General features: G+C 52.1%; 2 protein-coding genes across 7 annotated transcripts in view; one reads left to right on the top strand and one right to left on the bottom strand.

The window, feature by feature from the left end:
- Positions 1-19,083, top strand: part of BCO1 (beta-carotene oxygenase 1) — a 176,915-nt gene that overhangs the window by 79,986 nt on the left and 77,846 nt on the right. For 2 of the 4 annotated variants that reach the window (XR_014804787.1, XM_084958114.1), the window contains exons 1-7: positions 2,373-4,275; positions 4,798-4,967; positions 6,064-6,449; positions 9,484-9,770; positions 11,167-11,389; positions 13,815-14,049; positions 17,875-18,020. The gene's annotated coding sequence lies outside the window, so the exon portion shown is untranslated. Of the gene's footprint in view, positions 1-992; positions 1,140-1,561; positions 4,276-4,797; positions 4,968-6,063; positions 6,450-9,483; positions 9,771-11,166; positions 11,390-11,492; positions 11,633-13,814; positions 14,050-17,874; positions 18,021-19,083 lie in introns of those variants that run through there. The other 2 variants (XM_084958113.1, XR_014804786.1) reach the window with 2 other exon arrangements.
- Positions 1-19,083, bottom strand: part of PKD1L2 (polycystin 1 like 2) — a 101,719-nt gene that overhangs the window by 57,640 nt on the left and 24,996 nt on the right. Inside the window, exons 4-13 of one of the 3 annotated variants that reach the window (XM_084959469.1) lie at positions 17,999-18,403; positions 15,285-15,362; positions 13,789-13,838; positions 11,372-11,486; positions 8,833-9,040; positions 6,951-7,071; positions 6,105-6,246; positions 4,861-5,037; positions 2,970-3,115; positions 2,147-2,341 (exon numbers count right to left, since the gene is read on the bottom strand). In XM_084959469.1, the coding sequence (XP_084815595.1) occupies positions 2,147-2,341; positions 2,970-3,115; positions 4,861-5,037; positions 6,105-6,246; positions 6,951-7,071; positions 8,833-9,040; positions 11,372-11,486; positions 13,789-13,838; positions 15,285-15,362; positions 17,999-18,403 (1,637 nt within the window). Of the gene's footprint in view, positions 1-2,146; positions 2,342-2,905; positions 3,116-4,860; positions 5,038-6,104; positions 6,247-6,950; positions 7,072-8,832; positions 9,041-11,371; positions 11,487-12,065; positions 12,126-13,788; positions 13,839-15,284; positions 15,363-17,998; positions 18,404-19,083 lie in introns of those variants that run through there. The other 2 variants (XM_084959471.1, XM_084959470.1) reach the window with 2 other exon arrangements.

The following is a 19,083-nucleotide window of genomic DNA, read 5'->3' as shown; positions in this document are numbered from 1 at the left end:
AAGAATATAATTTCTTTTGGTTTTTAGGGCCACACCCACAACATATGGAAGTTCCCAGGCTAGGGGTTGAATCGGAGCTGCAGCTGCCGGCCTACACCACAGCCACAGCAGTGTGGGATCTGAGCCGTCTCTGCCACCTGCCACCTGCACCACAGCTCACGGCAACGCTGGATCCTTAACACACTGAGGGAAGCCAGGGATAGAACCTGTACCCTCATGGATCCTAGTCGGGTTCATTACCTCTGAGCCATGATGGGACCTCCCAGAGTGTTCTGCATTGATGGAAGTTCTGTCCCCATGCCGAGCAATAATATAGCCAATTGCCAAAGGTGACTGCATATATAGTCCCTGACACGTAGCTAGTGCAACTGGAGAATTGAATTTTTAACTTTTTTTCAGTGAAGTTCACTTTACTTTAAATGCAGCCAGCCATTTGGGAGAGCGCAGATGCCAGTGAGCGGTCCCTCAACCCCTCCTGTCCTGCCTGCAGCTCACAGGCTGCTCATCTAACCATCCGACAGTCTTGCAGGGCAGCTGCGGCATTCGAGTGTGTCTGCCATGAGCTCAGGGTGCATCCAGGCCTCCATTCTTGGGTGGAGGGAAGAATAAGCCTGTCTGTGAGGGGACTCCTGTCAGAATATTCTGGAGGGAAACTCAGGTATAACCGCCTATTTGCCTCCGCAAATCTTCCTGCTGTCCTCGGCCGCCATCCTGGAGGCTGCCTGCGTGGAGGTGTCCCCGGCTGCAGACCCTCCCAGCCATGGCTTCACTCAGAGGGAGCTGAAGGGCAGGAGGAGAGGAGCTGGCAGCTCTGCTCCCGGGGCCTCCCTGCCAGGGTTGCCTGCCTCACTCTTCCAGGCCTCCGCTCCTGCAGGGAGCTCCCTCCACACGCAGCTGCCCCTTCCGGATTCTGGTCACTTCAGGCTGGGCCCCTGGGGTCCTCTGTTGTCTCTCGTTTGCTTCTGAAACCTTGCCCCCATGTTTCTCCACAGAGCCCTTTTAAAAACTGTCTTCTCCATCAGCCAGCGAGGGCTTGACTTCTGTCCCCTGCCAGGACCCCACTGTTTCCTGAGAAGACCTTGGGTCAGACTGTGCAGAAGTGTGCTCAGGACCCCAGGGCATCCGAAGGGAGGTTTGCTGTAAGAAGTGCTCAGGGTGCAGAAGAGCCGGGGGGGGGGGGGGCACTCATGTGAAGCAGGGGGCTGGGATGAGAGGGCTGGAGGCGGACGGGGGGAAGAGCAGCCTGGCTTTGAACCCATCTTCACCACCTCCTGGGAATGTGGCCCCGGGAAAGCTGCTCCCATTCTCTGCACTGTGCTACAGACAGCTGCCGAGTGTGCTGCACACAGGTAGCGTGCCCATGTGTGCTTGTTCCTACTCGCCTAGCGTGCACTGGAAGTGGAAATTGTCACACCCTCTGTCAGGATTGTTTGTAATTCTAGGTTGTAACATATGGAGTGGCCATTTTTGTGGATTACAACTGGTTGAATGTTGGCCACTCATACGATTCGACCTACAGCTAAAGGGCATATAATTCTTGTTTAACACTCACCACCTGTAGGTCACAGATGCAACTCGGATCTTGTGTTGCTGTGGCTGTGGTGTAGGCTGGTGGCTACAGCTCCGATTTGACCCCAAGCCTGGGAACCTCCATATGCTGCGCCTGCAGGCCTAAAAAGACAAAAAACAAAAACCCACTCACCACAACCTTCTGAGGACAATACTCTTATTACCCCCACTTTCCAGATGGGGAAACAGAGACTTAGAGAGTTTTAGTCACAGAGCTGGGACGGTAGAGGTGGTGAGCGAGTGAATGACAGAGCTGGGACACCATCAAGCCATTAACTGTATGACCAAGACGGAGTCACTTTTCTCCTCTGGGCCTCCCTCTCTCTCTCTTTAAGACAAAGAGACTGGAGAGATACCCTCTAAATTCCCTCCCACCCTCGAAGCCTTCCTGAGACTGAGCAGAGAAAGCGGGTTGCCTTCATTTTATGTCACTCATTGAAAGGACCAGAAGAGGGAGGTGACATCAGCACCTTGTGAAACCCCAGAGGCTTCTCCACAGATCCGTGGACCCCGCTCCGCCACCCCTGATGCCTGCATGAAGACCCGGGACCCCAGCCAAGGGACCCCTCAGGAGTACCTTCTGTCTGGCATCCACTCTCTGCGGCCGCCCGGAGCCTGGCCCCTGGCACTGCTGGTCCAGCAGGGATGATACGGATCTGGCCAGCTGGAAGAGCTGCTCAGGGCCCTGCCCGCCCTGCAGAGCAGCAGTGACCGTGTCCCACACTGCAGCCTGGAATGCCTCATCCTCCACACGGGTGTCCTCACGCCCCACCTAAGGGGGAGACCAGAGACGAGCTCAGAGCTGGAGGATCTCAACCCACTGGTTCTTGTTTCAGGACCTAGAGCCTCCAGTCCCAGGGCTGCGCGTAGTAAAATTGAGCAGGGCTGGATGGCTTTGCACCTGGCATGGGGACTCTCCCCGGGCTTGAGGGCAGCGGACCCACGAGTGACGGCCACAGCAAGCAAGCCTCGGACAGGTCATTGCTTCACCCCTCTCTGCCTTCCTCACTGGGCTCTCAGGCCCTTCCCTTCCACCTGGCTCTTGACCCTTGAAATTCGCTTGAGATTAGCTCCAACGTCTGCCTTGTAGCCCTGTTGGCTAATCTTCCTCTGGACTCTGCAGCCACTGGCCTTCTGCCCCACCCGCCTCCGGTCCCCTGACTCTTCCCCCACACCGGCCACTTGACGTAAGATCTACAAAGGTAGACACCATGTCTTTCTGGTCCATGGCTGTATCCCCAGGACCACAGTAAGTGCTCTGTAAATACATGTTGAAGGAGGGAATAAATCAGCCACTCATCCAGTCATGCGCTCAGCTCCCTTCAACCCTGCCAACCTCTTGGTGAGGTTCAGACAGGTCATGAAGTTGTCTCCGTGGAGAAACGGTGGCTGCCGCCCACCTTCACCACTGCGTGGGTCTGCTGTCTGTCCCCCTCGCGGTTGGAGACGGAGACGACCACCGTCAGCACAAAGTCATTGCTTTCTTTTCCAAGTGGCAGGTAGACTGATGGGAGGGCAGAGTCAGGACCACAGTACAGACAGGAACCTGGCAAGTGGACAGTCAACAATCAGGGGGGCATCCCCAGGCCCCACGGAGGCTGGAAACCCACCAACGTAGAGCCTGAAGACAAGGACACAGAAGCCCCTTAGGGGGCTTAGGATACAAAGGCCCCCTCAGGGGCTTCCGTACTTTCAGGGAGAAGACAGGCGTTTATGCGGATCCTCTGTCCTCTCTAGGCAGTCCCATGCTGCTGTGACGCGGGGATAATTTTACAAAAATCCGTGAAAGTTGTCAGAGGAATAATCCCCCATTTACAAAAAGAAAAAGTCAAGGTGGTAAACCACACTATAAAAAGAGAGGAGGAGGAGGAGATCTTCAGGAATTCACAACACACCCAAACTCCTCAGTGTCACTTCCGGTACAAGGGCCGTCCCTGCTGCTCTGTCTGAAACAGCACAGCCTGTCCTGTGTCTTTGTTCACCAGGAGTCTCCACCACTAACTGTAAATACAGTGAGGTCAGAGACTTCCTCTGTTTCGTTCATTGCTCTGTATGCAGTGCCTAGAGCAGAGCCTGGCGTTCAGTACATGTTTGTTGTAAAAATGAATGAATGAGTGCGTATCCTTTGTATCCTTAAAGGGGACCCGCCTGCCACTGAACCACTCTTCACTGTGGTGTGTGGACAATCACGCAGTTATGGAATTGTAATTGACACATCATCTTTTTACGGTCACCCTCCCCTGCCCCCTTGCTCACTTCAGGGAGGCAGAGGGAGGTGCCACAGAGAAGTAACCAGTCGGAACTGGAGCAGCGAGCCTGGCATCTCCGTTTAGGAGGACACAGCTTTGAGATGAAATCTACTTACCTCCCTCGGATTGCTTCCCGCCAGGCTCAGACCCAATCACGGCCCCCTGAGCAGCCCTGCGCTCCCCCTCTCCTGGAGGGGCACCCCACGAAGACTGCCTCCCCTGGGTCTGATAGCAGCTCCCCTCCACATTCAAGGGGAGTCAGGGTGTTCAGTTTACATCATTGTGGACTTCAGTGCTGGATATTGGGGAGCACCCCAGCAATGCTCTTGGAGCCTAGGTTTGGAAGAAGGTCCCAATGTGACGAGCTCATGTGAGGGGTCACAAAATGCCAGAGCCCATTAGGAGTAGGCGAGGACTCGGATGAACCCTCCAAGGACCAACCCCCTCCCGCAGCCAGGTGAGCAGAAGCAATGTGGGCCCTTGCCCTGTCTCTCCTGCTGATGCCCTGCTGCTGTCCTGGGTGCGGGTTGTGGTGACAGGACACTGGCCTGGGCTCTGCATGTCTCATCCCTCCTGTAAGCCTTTGCAAGTGTCTCAGCCCCGCATGTTCTGTGACGTCGCCCATTTCCTGCTGCCTCCCGAAAAGTGGGGTCAGTAACATTATTGACCTTTCTGTGACCTGGGCCCATCTCTGTCCTGAGAAGCTGCAGACTGACCAGAGTCAGGGCTACTCGGAGCGTGTGTTGGGGAGTGGTGTCTTGCTAGTGGTGTCTTGCTAGTGGTCTTACTTCTGTACATCATCTCTCCTCACCCCTCATGCCAGGACAGAGGGTATTTTGGCCTCCATGCTTGTGGAGGAGATACTGAGGGGCCCCTCTTCACATCTCGCTGAGTCGTGTGGCTGGGTCAGTGTGCCTGGGGGTGGGGGTTCAGGTTCATCCTGCAAACCTCCCTCACTCCTGGAACATATTCTCGGCAGCTCCCAGAGAGAGACGGGCGCCTGTTCTTGGGGAGGATGAGCCCAGGAGCTGTGGGGAGATACCTGATTCCAGACAGAAGCAGTACTCCAGGGGGCCCGGGGCGGCGGAGGCGTTGCAGAAGATGGCGAAGCTCGTCAGAACGGTGCCCTCCTGTGGGGCAATGGTGCAGGTAGGCGCCTCCGGAGGAGGCAGGGAGCTGATCACAAAGGTGTCCTCCCCATAGGCGTGCCCGGCCACAGCTGGGGAGTGAAGACAGAGGGTGCTTAGGGGGCTGTGTGGGGCCCACAAACACCACCATGCTCAGGATCGCCTGGGGAGCTTGTCCAGCATGCAGATTCTGAGGCCCCTCTCCAGAGCCTGAGACCATTCTGGATATTCTGAGGCAGGGCCCAGAAATCTGCATATCTAACAACCACCTCCCCTGCCTCTACAGGCATCCCAGGGTCTCACTTTGAGAAACTGGGCAGAGATAGGCTCCCAGTTCTGCCATTTCCTAGCCATGGCACCTTGGCCTTGACCTTTTCGAGAATCAGGTGCTCATCTGTAAAATGGCGCTAATAATAATAGCATCCACTACTGGGGCTTTGCTGAGCAAGGAGTATACTGAAAAGTAATGACTTGCGCAGAGACCGAGCTAAGAAGGACCACAGCCAGGATCTGGAAACAGGCAGATCCCACCCAAAACTGCAAGCCCCCATAGCATCATGAGGAGCCCCCAGCTAACCTGAAGCAACGCCCCACACCATCTGCTCTAATCCTGGTTGTTCAAAAAGAATCTGGGAGAGGCCGTTAAAATGAATTCCTTAGCTTAGACTTCATTTAGAAGGTTTGGGGTGAACCCAAGAGGGTGCATGCTAAACTAGTACCCAGGTTACCCTGGGAGGGTGGCCCAGGGGCCACTTTGAGAAATACCAAATCAAAGGACTCCATCTGAAAAAGAATCCATCCATCGTTTGTCTTTTTTGAGAGCCTACGTTTTCTGCTGCTTTGAGCTCGTTTTAAGTGAGAAGCACTGAATCGTCCTGGTGGATCCTGCAGGCTCCACACCCCAGAGTGATCTGCTTTGTACCACTGATGTCTCATCACCCTGCATCATACAATTTTGAGGCAGCCGTTTCTTGGTGTGAGGAAGCCAAGGCCCAGGGAGCTCAAATCCGTTGCCTAAAGTCTCCCAGCTAGAAAGAGGCCGAGGAGAGATTCACACCAGAGCCCGTGTGTGGCACCCACCCTGCACTGACAGCTTTATCTGGGTTCCCGCTCTGCAGGAGGTGGGATCCTGACCAGAGACAGAGGGAGGCCCTCCCACCTGTGACTCTGATTCGGGCGGCCTGGCCCCGGGTCTTCAGGAAGGAGCCTTTCAACAGCAGAGTGGAGGTGTTTCTCTCAAGAAGGAGTAAAGAACGCGGCCAGAATCCTCGGAGTCTGCAGGCCTCCGGGAGTGGCTCAGCCTGAAAGAGAGCACAGCCCGGGTCCCTGAGGCTGCGGCCAGACCACAGGCCTCTGCAGGGCAGTGGCTTCGGACGCTGGGAGGCCTTTCGGATGTGTCTCCAAGGGATGGACAGCAGTCTCGCCTGCTTCCCCGAGGGCAGCCCGTCTCCAGCTGTACGAGGGTGTGCATCCTCCGTCAGACTCCCGGGGAGCAGAGCCTGAGGTGAGGATTCGTATGCAGGGCCTTTAGGAGGGAGGGCTCCCAGGAAAGCCAGGAGGGGAGCCAGGGAAGCAGAAAGGGGTGGAGAAGGAAAGTAGGCAAAGAAGTGGTTTCAGGAGGCATCCAGCTTCTTTCAGCCTGGACCCACAGGAAGCTCTGGAGCATGAGCTGTGCCTCAGAATTTCTCTCTGAGAGTCGAGGGGGCTGGGCTCTTGGACCCATGGTTATTGTTCGGGGGTCACTCCCCCGCGGCTGGGGGCTGTGTACATCAGCCTGGTGAAAGGGATGGCTTGGGGCTCGCACAGCATCTGCCACCCACATCCGTTCTTTCTTCTGACCAGCGCCCTGATCTTCTTATGGGGAACGTACCCCCCAGGCCCAACTCCTACTCTTCAGGCTCCAAGTGGAGTCGACCCACCCCCAGCTCAGTCCTGGGCATGTGGCACAGGTCTGGTCCATCAAAGGGGGCAGGTGGTCCTGGCTTTGAGTGCCTGGAGTCCTCACCTTCTCCAGCGGGGTTTCATCTAAATACCAGCTGAACACAGCTGCTGCAGAGTCGTCTCCCAGGGTGACCTTGAGCCTGACGTCTCCGCCGGCATTCACAGGCCCGCAGTTCTTCTCACAGCTAAGAGGGAGATGGAGAACAGAGAGCAGAAGCTGCCGCAGGCACACAGCCACCTGCCAGGTCTTTTGCCTGGTTCTTCTCAAGCCCTTTGAGAAGGTGGGACATGGCCTTTTCTCAAGTGAAAGATGGAATAAAAGCAGCCCTGCCCCAACCAAAACCAGGACAGGCTGTGGTTGTTAAGGTGGAGATGTATGTGCTGCCCGATTTCCCGTTTGGGTCACTGCACGGGATAACGATACAGAAAGTGCATGAGGCTGAGACAGGGCCCTCGGCTCGAATCTCGTTCCTGCCACTTAGGAATGGCCACTGTGCACAGGTCTCTTAACCTCCCGGAGCCTCAGTTTCCTCACCTGCAAAGCGAGGGGCTAAGAGCTGTCAGTTTCTTCGATTCTTTCTAGTTCTGATAGTAAACGAACGCTGTGATCTGACCGCATTCCCACCACCGTTTGTAAACGACTCCCCTTGTTACTCTCTTGCCCTCTGCTCACCACATCCCTCTGAGAGCCTGCACAGTGCAGACACGCAGACGAGCGTTGCTGTGATCCGTCCCAGTGACCTAACTCCTGAGTCGGGGATGGACATGGGCCAGCATGCCTGCACCCGTGTCCTGGGCCTTCTCTGTCCGTCATCCACCCTCCCTTGAGCAGTGAGAGGTGGCTGGGGCTCCTGCTGTGTGTCCACCCTGTCCCCGTCCTTTCACTTTCAGCTTCTCAATAGCTCTGCAGTCTCCCTGCTTCCGTCCTCACGCCTGCCCTAGTACAAGGGGCCACATGATTTCCAAGGGGCCTACCCGCCGTCAACTCTCTGTGGCTCTGTGTGCCAGGGGACTGACCTCCTTAGCCTTTGTCCCCTAGTCTCCACACCCTCTGCTTCCCATTGGCTGGCATGGGAATGTGAGAGGAGAGAGCCTGGGATAGCTAGTCACTGCTCCTCACAGATGGGCTGCACTTGGCAGAGGCTGTGTTCCTCCGGCCAAGGCTACGGCTTCTGCTGGAGGCACTTCTCCCACTGCTGCTCTTCCCCGGGGTTCCAGGAATGCCATTCCCCCACCCCCACCCCACCCCCCGCCCTTGGCCCTGCAGGCTTCCTCCTGCTCTAGTCCTGCATTGTCTTCCCGGGTTGGTCCCCTCCTCCCTTTATCCAACTCTTCATCAGTTCCCAGTTCGAGTGATGGGGACTCACTTGAGTCCCCATCTAACAGCTGACAACCTTGAACTCTCACCTTGATTCTGCAAGAGCCTTAGCATCTCCCTGAGTCCCCTCTCGCCCCTCCAGCCTCTTCTCCACCCCCCCCCCCACCAGAGCATTTTGAAGCGATTTTGTTCTTAGCCTGCTTAAGACACTTGGGTGGTTTTCCAGAAGTCATAGGGAAAAGACTAAAATCATGTGTTTGACATAACCTCAAGGCCCTAGCAGAGCCAGGCCCTGTCTGCTCTTCCGCGGTGCCCCACCCACACCAGCCTCTTTCACTTCCAGATTATTCAGTGCTCCGTCCCTCTGCTGTTCTGTTCCCTCTGCAGCTCCGCCCTTTTCCTAGCTGAGTTAATTCCTCCTGCATCTTCACATCTCTGCTGAGGGCAGCCTTCGCTGACCCCTCGTCCAGGAAGTTGTCATAGAGGTGTGTTCTCTCCTCCCATTCATTTGTGTGAACCACTCCTGAGCACCTGGTAACCCTGGTGAGAACAGAGAATGGGCCTGGTTCTGCCCACCACTGTCGTCCTGCCCCTAAGTTGTTGCAGGAGTTTGCTCTTGTGCCCCCACCTGACTCTTGGCCTGAGTTGCAGGGGCGCGGATATGTAGAGGCACTCCTCCTCCAGGTTCTCCAGCTCCTGGCCTCTCCAGACCTCCAGACGCAGGGTAACGGCAGAGTCAGGCGGTGGCAGGCAGGATGACGGAACCACCAGCTCCCTCTGGTCTGTGTGGAGCAGCTGCCTCTCAACACAGTCGATCCACTGAGCCCAGCAACGCCCTGAGAAAGAGAGGGGGGCCAATACCGTGATCCACTCAGGAACCTTGAACTTGACACTTGTGGCTACCTTCTGGCTTGGGGCTTTTTAGAAGAAGTAGATCATGGATAAGAAAATTGCCTCCAGGAGCTCCCGTTGTGGCGCAGCAGAAACAAATCCAACTAGGAACCATGAGGTTTCGGGTTCGATCCCTGGCCTCACTCAGTGGGTTAAGGATCTGGCATTGCTGTGAGCTGTGGTGTAGGTCATAGACACCACTCGGATCCCACGCTGCTGTGTGTAGGTCTGCAGCTGTAACTTCAATTAGACTCCTAGTCTGGGAACCTCCGTATGCCACAGGTGCAGCCCTAAAAAGCAAAAAGAGGAAGAAAGAAAAAAAAAGAAAGAAAATCAGTTCCAAATAGATCTATTTATTTATTTATTTATTTTTAAATTTCACTTGCAGGTTGCAGGGCTGGTGCTGCAGAAGGAGGCTTCTGGGGAAACAACCTCCGCTTCACCCAGACTCTGAGCAAACCTGCAGCGACTTGCCCTGAGGAGCAGGCCACCCTATAGCAGGAAAAGCACCAGGGATATGTCCGGCCCCACCTGGGAGAGCATCCAAGGCAGCTTCTTTTCCCTGATGTCAGGGATTGTCCCCAGCTCTTTGTCTTTGTAGGCCACACTGGGGACCTGAGAGGCTGTATTTCCATCCGAGAGGCTGCATGTCGTCTTCTGCTTTATACCAACTCGGTAGGTCTGCGTGTCCTCTGCCCTTCAGCTCTGTTGATTGATGTCTATCCACTAGTCCAGATCCCCCCAGTATGTGGTCATTCACAGGACATGCCATCATGTCAGATCATCAGCTCAGTCACCTAAAGTCTATATTGGTATCTTCTGTTAATTCAGGTGACGAGAACTCACAGGCTGAAGGATGTCCTGAGCATTTACCAGTTATTTTCAGAAGACTTCAAATATTACGCGACTTTTGACCCTATTGTTCCATTTGTAGGAATTTGTTTATGAACATAATCCAAGATGCAAAACAAGATTGAACTCTAAGGTTGTTCAGCACAGTGTTGCATAAACTAAGGGCAAATGATTTGAAACAACATCAGTGTCCAGAAAGAGGGCACTGGTAAATAAACGTCATACATCAACTTGGCAGTCTTTTTTTTCTTTTTTCTTTTTTCTTTTTCTTTTTTTTTTTTTTTTTTTTTACTTTTTATTTAAAGCTGCACCCAAGGCATATGGAGGTTCCCAGACTAGGGGTAGAATTGGAGCTACGGCTACTGGCCTACACCACAGCCCAGTAACGCAGGATCCAAGACACATCTGCGACCTACAGCACAGCTCACAGCAACATCAGATCCTTAACCCACTGAGCGAGGCAAGGGATGGAACCTGCAACCTCATGGTTCATAGTCAGATTTCTTTCCGCAGCACCACAATGGGCACTCCCAGCTTGGCAGTCTATTATGCAGTTGTTGTAACAATCAAGGGGAGAAGAAGATACCAAAACATACAAATATGCGGGATATACCTGAAAAAAGGGGGTAACAAAAGCAATATGCACGGTATGAATGGCATTCATTTTGTTTCTCAAAGAATGTGTGCGTAGCTAGAATATAACCCTATAAAATGGAGAACAACCATTTCTTAAAAATAAATACTATTTCTACCATCTTGGTTTTTCAGAAAAGGCCCAATCATTTTTTCCTTCTAGACTGTCTTTCCAGTGGCACACCAAAGCATGGAGGTGAAAAGAGGGGGGAGTGTTTTATCACTGATGTTTGTTGTGATAGCAGACCAACTTTTTTTTTTCCTGGTTTTCCTTCTTTCTTTCTTTTTTTTTTTTTTTTTAGGGCCACACCTGCAGCATATGGAAGTTCCCAGGCTAGGGGTCGAATCGGAGCTACAGCTCCCAGCCTAGGCCATAGCCACAGCCACGCCAGATTCAAGCCTCATCTGTGACCTACACCATAGCTCACAGTAACAATGCCAGATCCTTGACTCACTGAGCAAGGCCAGGGATCGAACCCACTGCCTCTTGGATATTAGTCGGGTTCATTTCCACTGCACCAAAACAGGAACTCCAAAAAGCAGAGTGACTCTTATGGTTTAATTATTGCTCTTAAATTCTCTACAGATAATGCCTCACCTGGTTGCCTGCCTCCCCCTGCAGTTTCTGTGGAATTCACACTCTGGCACATACAAGGTACACAAGCATGAGCAACAGCTGTCAAGCATGAGCAAAGCTGGTGTGAAGGTTAAGAAAAAGAACAGCACAAGGTGACTCCCCTGCATCACTTTGAGATGAGACAGGATGGTTCCAGAGCTCTGAGGCCACCTACCACATGACCACTGGAAGCGTAAGTCCTTGTCACTGTCGGGCCAGCCCAGAGTCACTGCTGTGAAAGGATCCAGGTACCGGCCAGGCTCCACGTACAGCTCCGCACTTTTATCTCTCTGCAGAAGAAGCAGGTAGCTGGTGAGACGCCCTCTGCAGTTGGCACCCCACCTTCTGCTGTCTGTGCCAGGGGTGGCCCTGTGTAATGCATGCAGTGGAGATAGGCCTGTCTGATCCCCCTGCTCCACAGAGGATGGATCACGGGGTAAGTGAATAGCCTGCACGTGGGCTGGGTGCCAGGCATTCACAGAGGCTGCTCTGAGCCAGGGCCTGTGCTTGATACCTAGAGATACAAGAATAGAGACCCAGCCCTTCCCTTTAATCTGGCAGGTAGATGAGGAAAACACAGAGTTTTCATTGTTTCAGTAGAGAAGCTCCCGTCGTGGCACAGTGGAAACGAATCCGACTAGGAACCATGAGGTTGTGGGTTTGATCCCTGGCCTCGCTCAGTGGGTTAAGGATCTGGCATTGCCGTGAGCTGTGGTGTAGGTCGCAGATGTGACTCAGATTTGGCCTTGCTGTGGCTGTGGTGTAGGCCAGCAGCTGTAGCTCCGATTAGACCCCTACCCTGGGAACCTCCCTATGCCACGGGTACGGCCCTGAAAAGACAAAAGACACACACACAAAAAAATTGTTACAGTAGAGGCGGGGCGCGGGGACTGTGAGAATGTAGATGAGGGAGGCAGCAGATCAGGAGCACCTGTTCCCCTCGAGGGTTTGATAGTGTCTCACTCCCGGGGTTGCTGTGGATCAAACAAGAAAAACTGGTAATGCACTTCCTCTTGTGTCTGAAGCAGAGGAGGGCACGGAGCTCTAGCCCTACCCCACGAGCAGATGGCGCCTGGCCAGGCTTCCCAGATGACAGGACCCCAGGGTTACGAGGAAGGAGGAGGAGTTGGGGTGAGCTGGGCAAAATGGAGAGCACATGGATTCTAGGAAAGGGGTTGGAGCCATGGTGGGCTCCTGGATCAGTTCTGGTTGGACCTGTTAAACAGCTCAGGCCCAGAGGGCTTGACCTGGGAGTAATAGGAGTCTGCATCAGAACCCACCCCCAGGGGTCTCCATGGCCTGAGAATAAGACCCAAATCCCCTTGCCTGGGCACCTGAGACCCCTTGTGATTTGGCCTCTGTCCACTCTGTAATCGCCTACATCCTCCTCCTCTGGCCAACAGGCCCCAGGGCCTTCTCACCCTGAGGCTTGTTTTACTTTCCTGGATGGCTGACTCTCCTGCCTTCAGAGCACCACTTAAATGTCACCTGTTAAGAGGTCATGATCATATTTGCTAATCTGCCCTCTCTTAGTTGCTGTCATTGCACCCTGTTGATTCTAGTTAGACACATCACAATTCCCAATTATATGCTAATTTGTTAGTTAGTCTTACCCACTAAGCTTCTGAAGGCAAGGACCATATCTCTTTATTTACTGTTGTACTCCCAGCCCCTAATACCAATCCTTGATCACTGTAGAGGCAGGAGAAGTCTTTGTTATTGAATAAATCTATGTATGAGCAATGATAACAGCAAGGAAATGAAGACTAGTCTTGCTATAAAACAAAAGAACCTGGGGCTTTTTTTTTTTTTTTTTTCTTTTGATCTTTTTGCCTTTTCTAGGGCCACTCCCGCTGCATATGGAGATTCCCAGGCTAGGGGTCTAATTGGAGCTGTAGCTGCTGGCCTATGCCATAGCCATAGCAACGCAGGATCCAAGCCTCATCTGCGACCTACACCACAGCTCCGGGCAACACCGGATCCTTAACCCACTGAGCAAGGCCAAGGATCGAACCCACAACCTCATGGTTCCTAGTTGGATTTGTTAACCACTGAGCCACGACGGGAACTCCTGCTTTTTTCTAATATAAGCATTAAAAGAATGAAATTTCCCTCTAACTTTGGATAGGCTGTATCATTTGGAAATATTTTAAAATACCTTTTGTGATTTTTTTCTTTGACCCATGATTTTTTTTTAAAGAAATGTACTGTTTAATTTCCAAGATGTCTAAGAGATATCTACATAGCCTAGAAATTTTTTTTTTTTTGACTGCACCCATGACCTGCAGAAGTTCCCAGGTCAGGAATCAAACCCATGCCACAGCAGTGACCTGAACCACAGCAATAACAATGCCATATCCTTAACTGCTAGGCCACCAGGGCACTCCTAGACAACTTATGATCGACTTATAACATAATGCTGTTGTGGTTAGAGAACATGCTTCATTTAATTTCAGTCCTTCTGCGTTTCTTTTAAATGGAAGAAACCCCAGTGATTCCTGAGCGCTCTGGCTGTCAGCGCCACAAAGCTCAAACCTAAAAATAAAGCAGTGCTTTTTCTTGTGAGGTTAAGTGTTTGTAAAAAGTACTCACGTTGTTTTCCGGAACCTTTGTTTCAGATGGTTCTTGGAGGCTGGAAGGAGCTGTGGACACAGTGGGGATGGGTGTCAGACACGGTTCCTGTTTATAAGGTCGCTAGAGGACGGAGGCAGAGGGAATGCTGAGCATGTCGTAGGAGTATCTGCCTGTCTTTGGACATGGTTTAGGGACACAGATTGAACGTTCATGTCAGAGGAAATGGGTCAGAAGCAAAACCATCACGTTCACCACTGGACTAAAGACACCTCTTTACAGGTAAGAAAGAGGCAGACAGCTGCCAGTGCAGGTAGAAGATAAGATTTAGAATCAGACATGCAGCTGTTTGCTGTTAATGTTTACCTGCCAATTGAAGGGTGAAGGTGGGGAGCCCTCATCTGCGTGCTTGCTGATTTCTGTGGTGCAGATGTTCCCACCAAGGCAAGAGATGGAGAGAGGCAGATTTCTGGAGACACTGAGTGGCTGGATTCTGCTGGACCTAAACCCTGGGTTTTTATTTTCTGAGTTGATAAAGTTTCCTTTTGACGTGAACTATTTTGAACTGTTTCTCTGTCTCTTGCTACTCAGAAGTCCTGGCAAACGTATTCAAGGCAAACTTTAAGACAGGGACATCTGTTGTTGGCAGCAGCCAAAACCTAGCCCTTCCTCTTGGCTGTCAGAATCCATCCTCTCCTGCAAAGCCTAAAAGTGCTGGATTCCCAGCAGCCATTTTTTTTTAATGGCCACAGCCACAGCATATAGAAGTTCCTAGGTCAGGGTTTGAATCCAAGGCACAGCTGTGACCTACTGAGCCAGCCAAGGGATGAAACCCACACCTCTGCAATGGCCCAAGCCTCTGCATTCAGATTCTTAACCCAGGATGCCATAGCAGGAACTCCCCCAGCATCCCTTATAGCTGGGCACGTGACCCTACCTTGACCAACGGTAATATAAAGAAGAGATTGCTGGGGACTAGTGGGAAAGATTTTTTTCCTTAATAAAAAAGATGAGCTGGGGGAAATGGGTTTCGCTTCTGCTGGTTGATGCTGGGTTGACATATGATGTCTGGAACTGCAGCAGCCATCTTAATTGCATGAGACACAAACCTATGGAGCAAAAGTTCTGATGGCAGAGCAGAATGACAGACTGAGCCTGGGTCCTTGCTGGTAACACCCAGCCAATGAACCAACCCTAGAACTACTTACCTTCTAACTTCTTAATATGTGAAATAATAAGACTTGAACTTAAAGCCGCTTAAGTTGGGCTTTCTGTTACTTGCAGCCTAAAGCATCATAACTAATACAAACTCAAATGTTTTAGAATTCTGTATCGATGGTTGGATGTTATACTATATACACTACTGTCTATTTAGAGTAACCAGAGAAATCTTAATATCTGTAGAAAAAAATAAGTATTCAAAGCCCTGCTTTGAGAAGCCCCTCACTAGATCCCAAGCAATTACAGTGTCCTAAACTCCAGGTCACAAATTTCCCTCCCTTGCAGAAAATTCTTACCTGTGACAGTGATGCTTCCAATTTCCAAACTCAAGTTTGAGAATGCATTCCTCACCAGCACAGTGACCAGAAAGGTGCCTGCAATACAAAGGGTGGAGCATCCTGGGCATTGTAATAAATTGCTTAACTGGAGTTCCCATCTTGGCGCAGCAGAAACGAATCTGACTAGGAACCACGAGGTTGCAGGTTCGATCCCTGGCCTCGCTCAGTGGGTTAAGGATCTGGTATTGCTGTGAGCTGTGGTGTAGGTCACAGACGAAACTCAGATCTGGTGTTGCTGTGGCTGTGGCATAGGCTGGCAACAGCTCCAATTAGACCCCTAGTCTGGGAACCTCCATATGCCACAAGTGTGGCCCCAAAAAAAGACAAATGACCAAAAAAAAAAAAAAAAAATAGTTTAACTGGCTCTGAGACATTTCTCCCAGCTTTTGCTTTTCCAGTCTTCTCAGGGCAGCATCTGACTCATCACTGAAGCATTTAATGAATCCCTGTTGTATGCCAGGCTTGGTGCAAGATTCTGGGACACAGAGATGAATGAAACATGGTCCTTGTCCTCAGGGCCTTGTGGTCTAATAGGCATGTTGGACACTCCAGGGTAGGAGTTGGCATGGCGGGCGGTGGGGGAGCAGGAAATGGTTGATGGTGTGGGACAGGGCCTAGAGCTGAAGTTCAAAGGATGAGCAGATGCTTATCTGCCAGATGAGAGGAGATTGCAGCAGAGAGGCCACCACATGGTTTTCAAAGCATCAAGAGAGAGTGGAAGTGGGGGAGACAAAGATTTGTAAGAGGATGTGGAGAGACCTGCTGCTGCCTCACGGGGGGTGGGGGGTGGGGGGTGGGTTCTACTTTCTCTTCTCAAGCCCAGAGAAGAGGCCTGTAGAGAGGGTCCTTGCGCAACTGGGCATGCGTTCTTTGGAGCTGGGGGTCCTCATGGGCAGGTTTCTTACTCATGCCCTCGAAGGAATTATCCATGACGGGTGGAGAGAAGGGAAGCAGAGATAACAAAGTGTGGTGTTTCTGCATTTAGGCTAAGAATTTTTTTTTTTTTTTTGTCTTTTTGTCTTTTTTGTTGTTGTTGTTGCTATTTCTTGGGCCGCTCCCGCGGCATATGGAGGTTCCCAGGCTAGGGGTTGAATCGGAGCTGTGGCCACCGGCCTACGCCAGAGCCACAGCAACGCGGGATCCGAGCCGCGTCTGCAACCTACACCACAGCTCACGGCAACGCCGGATCGTCAACCTACTGAGCAAGGGCAGGGACCGAACCCGCAACCTCATGGTTCCTAGTCGGATTCGTTAACCACTGCGCCACGACGGGAACTCCTAGGCCAAGAATTTTTGACTGATCAGATGTTTGCCCTGGGGAAAGGGGATGCTGGAGAAGGCAGAGAGAATGAGGAGAATGGAGAGAGGGACCCTCTTGGTGGCAGGAGAAGCATTAGCTGGGTGGATGTGGCCCAAAGGAGAAGCATCACCCCCATCCCAGGAGCTGCGGTCTGAGGGGCCCAGCAGGGAGCCTCAAGAGCCCACAGAAGTTCCTACAAGAGGCCTTTGCAAATATCTGCTGGGCCCTGAGGGCAGGGCCAGTGAGGGCCTTCCTGTCCCACCTTTTCCCTTTCCTCCCTCCTCACCCCTGCATCCCTAGAGGCATCTGGTCTATTCTTCTCTGGGGAGGAGAAGGCTGCTTATCATCTGAGAGGGAGCCCCAAAGTCACAAGGCGCATGGAGATTTAATCTCTTATCCCCTACGGAGTCAGTTTTATAGGAGACAAAAATTAATTTGCATTTGAATTCTAGCCTCTCTAGTGTGAGTATTTCCCATAGTCATTCCATTTCATTTTTGGACCCCTATTTTTCCAAACTGGACCCTTGTCAATACCTGGCAAAATTGCAGTGTTTTTCTTTTTGAATCTCTCATTCCTTCTGCTGTCTTTTTTGCCAGGTCCCTTGGTGAGGGCGTGGTAGCCCTACCCATGCACAGTATTACCCCCTTCTGCGTACACCTCTGAGGTCCAGGGCAGGGCGCCTGGATGGGCTGGAGACTCAGCAACCTTCCTCACTGCTGCCTGCTGACCTCACCACACTGACTCAGACGCTCTGTTCTCTCTAGATTAAATGCACGTCTGCTGTGGCTGGATGGTGCCAGCCAGTCTGTCGCCTATCTCTGCTCCAGCCAGCATCCTGACACTTCCTCTCTTGTCCATCTCTCTCCCACCCTTCAGTTTCACCTGTCTCTCCCCACAGGGCATGGGTTGCAGTTTCCCGAAACACACTCTCCTCTAGAAATAATGCAAGAAATCCAAGTCCTCTTGCTGTCTGCTGCTGGCTCTCATTGGGGGTGATTTTGCTCCCCAGAGCACCAGTGACCATGTCTGGAGACATTTGTAGTTGTCGTGACTTAGGGGGCTGGTGCTACTGGTATCTAGTGGGTAGAGGCCAGGGACGCTGCTAAACATCCTACACTGCACCGGACGGTCCCCGCAAAAAAGAATTATCTGGTCCCAAATGTCGTAAGTACCAAAGTTGAGAATCCCTGTGACTGCAGGCTCCACGAGTTAGATAATATCTGTCACTTCCTTGTGTTGTGACCCAGGCTGGACACCATGAACCATGTTTGTGTCTGGGACACACCAAAAACCTGGCTGGCAGGACCCTGGACACCAAGTGGGGAAAGGAAGAGGAGGGAGGTTTGGAAGAGGAGCCACCACCCCAAGTACCTTCACGAGGAACTGCCACGCGGTAAGTCCCAAATGGCCCTCCAAGGCTCTCTTCCTCATGGGAAAAGGTGGCACCAAGTCCTGCCACCTCAAAGGTCAGTCCCTCTGGGATGCCGTGAGCCACCGAGACATTGACCAGTAGGTCCTGTCCAAGCTCCAAGTGGTCAGAAGCCCAAGAGGCCTGCAGCCCTGACAGAGGCTCCACGAAGTGGACGGTGATGTTTCTGGAGGGGGCAGAGGCGGTGGTGTTGCTGGTGGCTCGGATCTCTAACTGGTGCATCCCAGGGCCTGTCTGTTGCTGGACTGTTCTGTCCAGGGTCAGATTGCAGGGGAGCGGGCCCCTCTGCGTGGTGAACTCCGCCAGGGAGGTGTTACCCGACAGCACAGTGTAGGTCACCCCTGTTCCTAGGTGGAGTAAGAAGCATTTAAGAAGGTCAGTCACAACCATGCAGTAGACTGTACTATGATCGTTCAAGCTCAGAGACCTGGACATGGATATAAAGATATATGTAAGATATACGCCCCGCCGCCGGTGTTAACACTGATTATCTCCGAGTGTTGGACTCATGAGTGATCGTTCTTTCAGGGTCATCTCTGCTCATCTGCATATTCTAAGTACTCATACTGTGCACGTGTTACCTGTAAACTGAAGAGTTTATAGTAAAAATCTTAGACCGTTTTGTTGATGGGGACATCCTTGTGGGGAGGAAGGCTCAAAAGGGAGCCTCTCTTAAGGGTGTGGCTGGGTTTTATGCAGGAGAATTAGCCTCCAGGCTTGTTTTAACCAGAAGTAGTGAAGCTCTTTCCACCTGCACAGCTGACTGCCTGAAACCCTGTCCATCAGGAGAACGCTGAGATGGGGCTCCCTTACAGTGTGGGGATGGTTGTCCTACCTGGATGCTAAATGTTATAGTTGACTCTTAAAATATGATTTAAGTCGCTAAATTAAGATTCTTGCCAATAGAAACCAAGCGAACGAATCTCTCGTTTGAGTGGTGGTGACGTGATGATAATGTGAGCCCTCTGAGCACAGGAGCCCTGACTTTCATGTATGCTGCCACCTCCCCCTGTACCTGGGATAGAGT

This window comes from Sus scrofa, chromosome 6, assembly GCF_054392235.1.
Source record: "Sus scrofa isolate SSC_HxYL_T2T_F1_AM1 chromosome 6, Sscrofa_HxYL_maternal_Yorkshire_Landrace_v2.0, whole genome shotgun sequence".
NCBI lineage: Eukaryota > Metazoa > Chordata > Mammalia > Artiodactyla > Suidae > Sus > Sus scrofa.
Note: the sequence above shows the minus strand (reverse complement) of the source record. Positions and strands in the feature narration are given on the sequence as shown.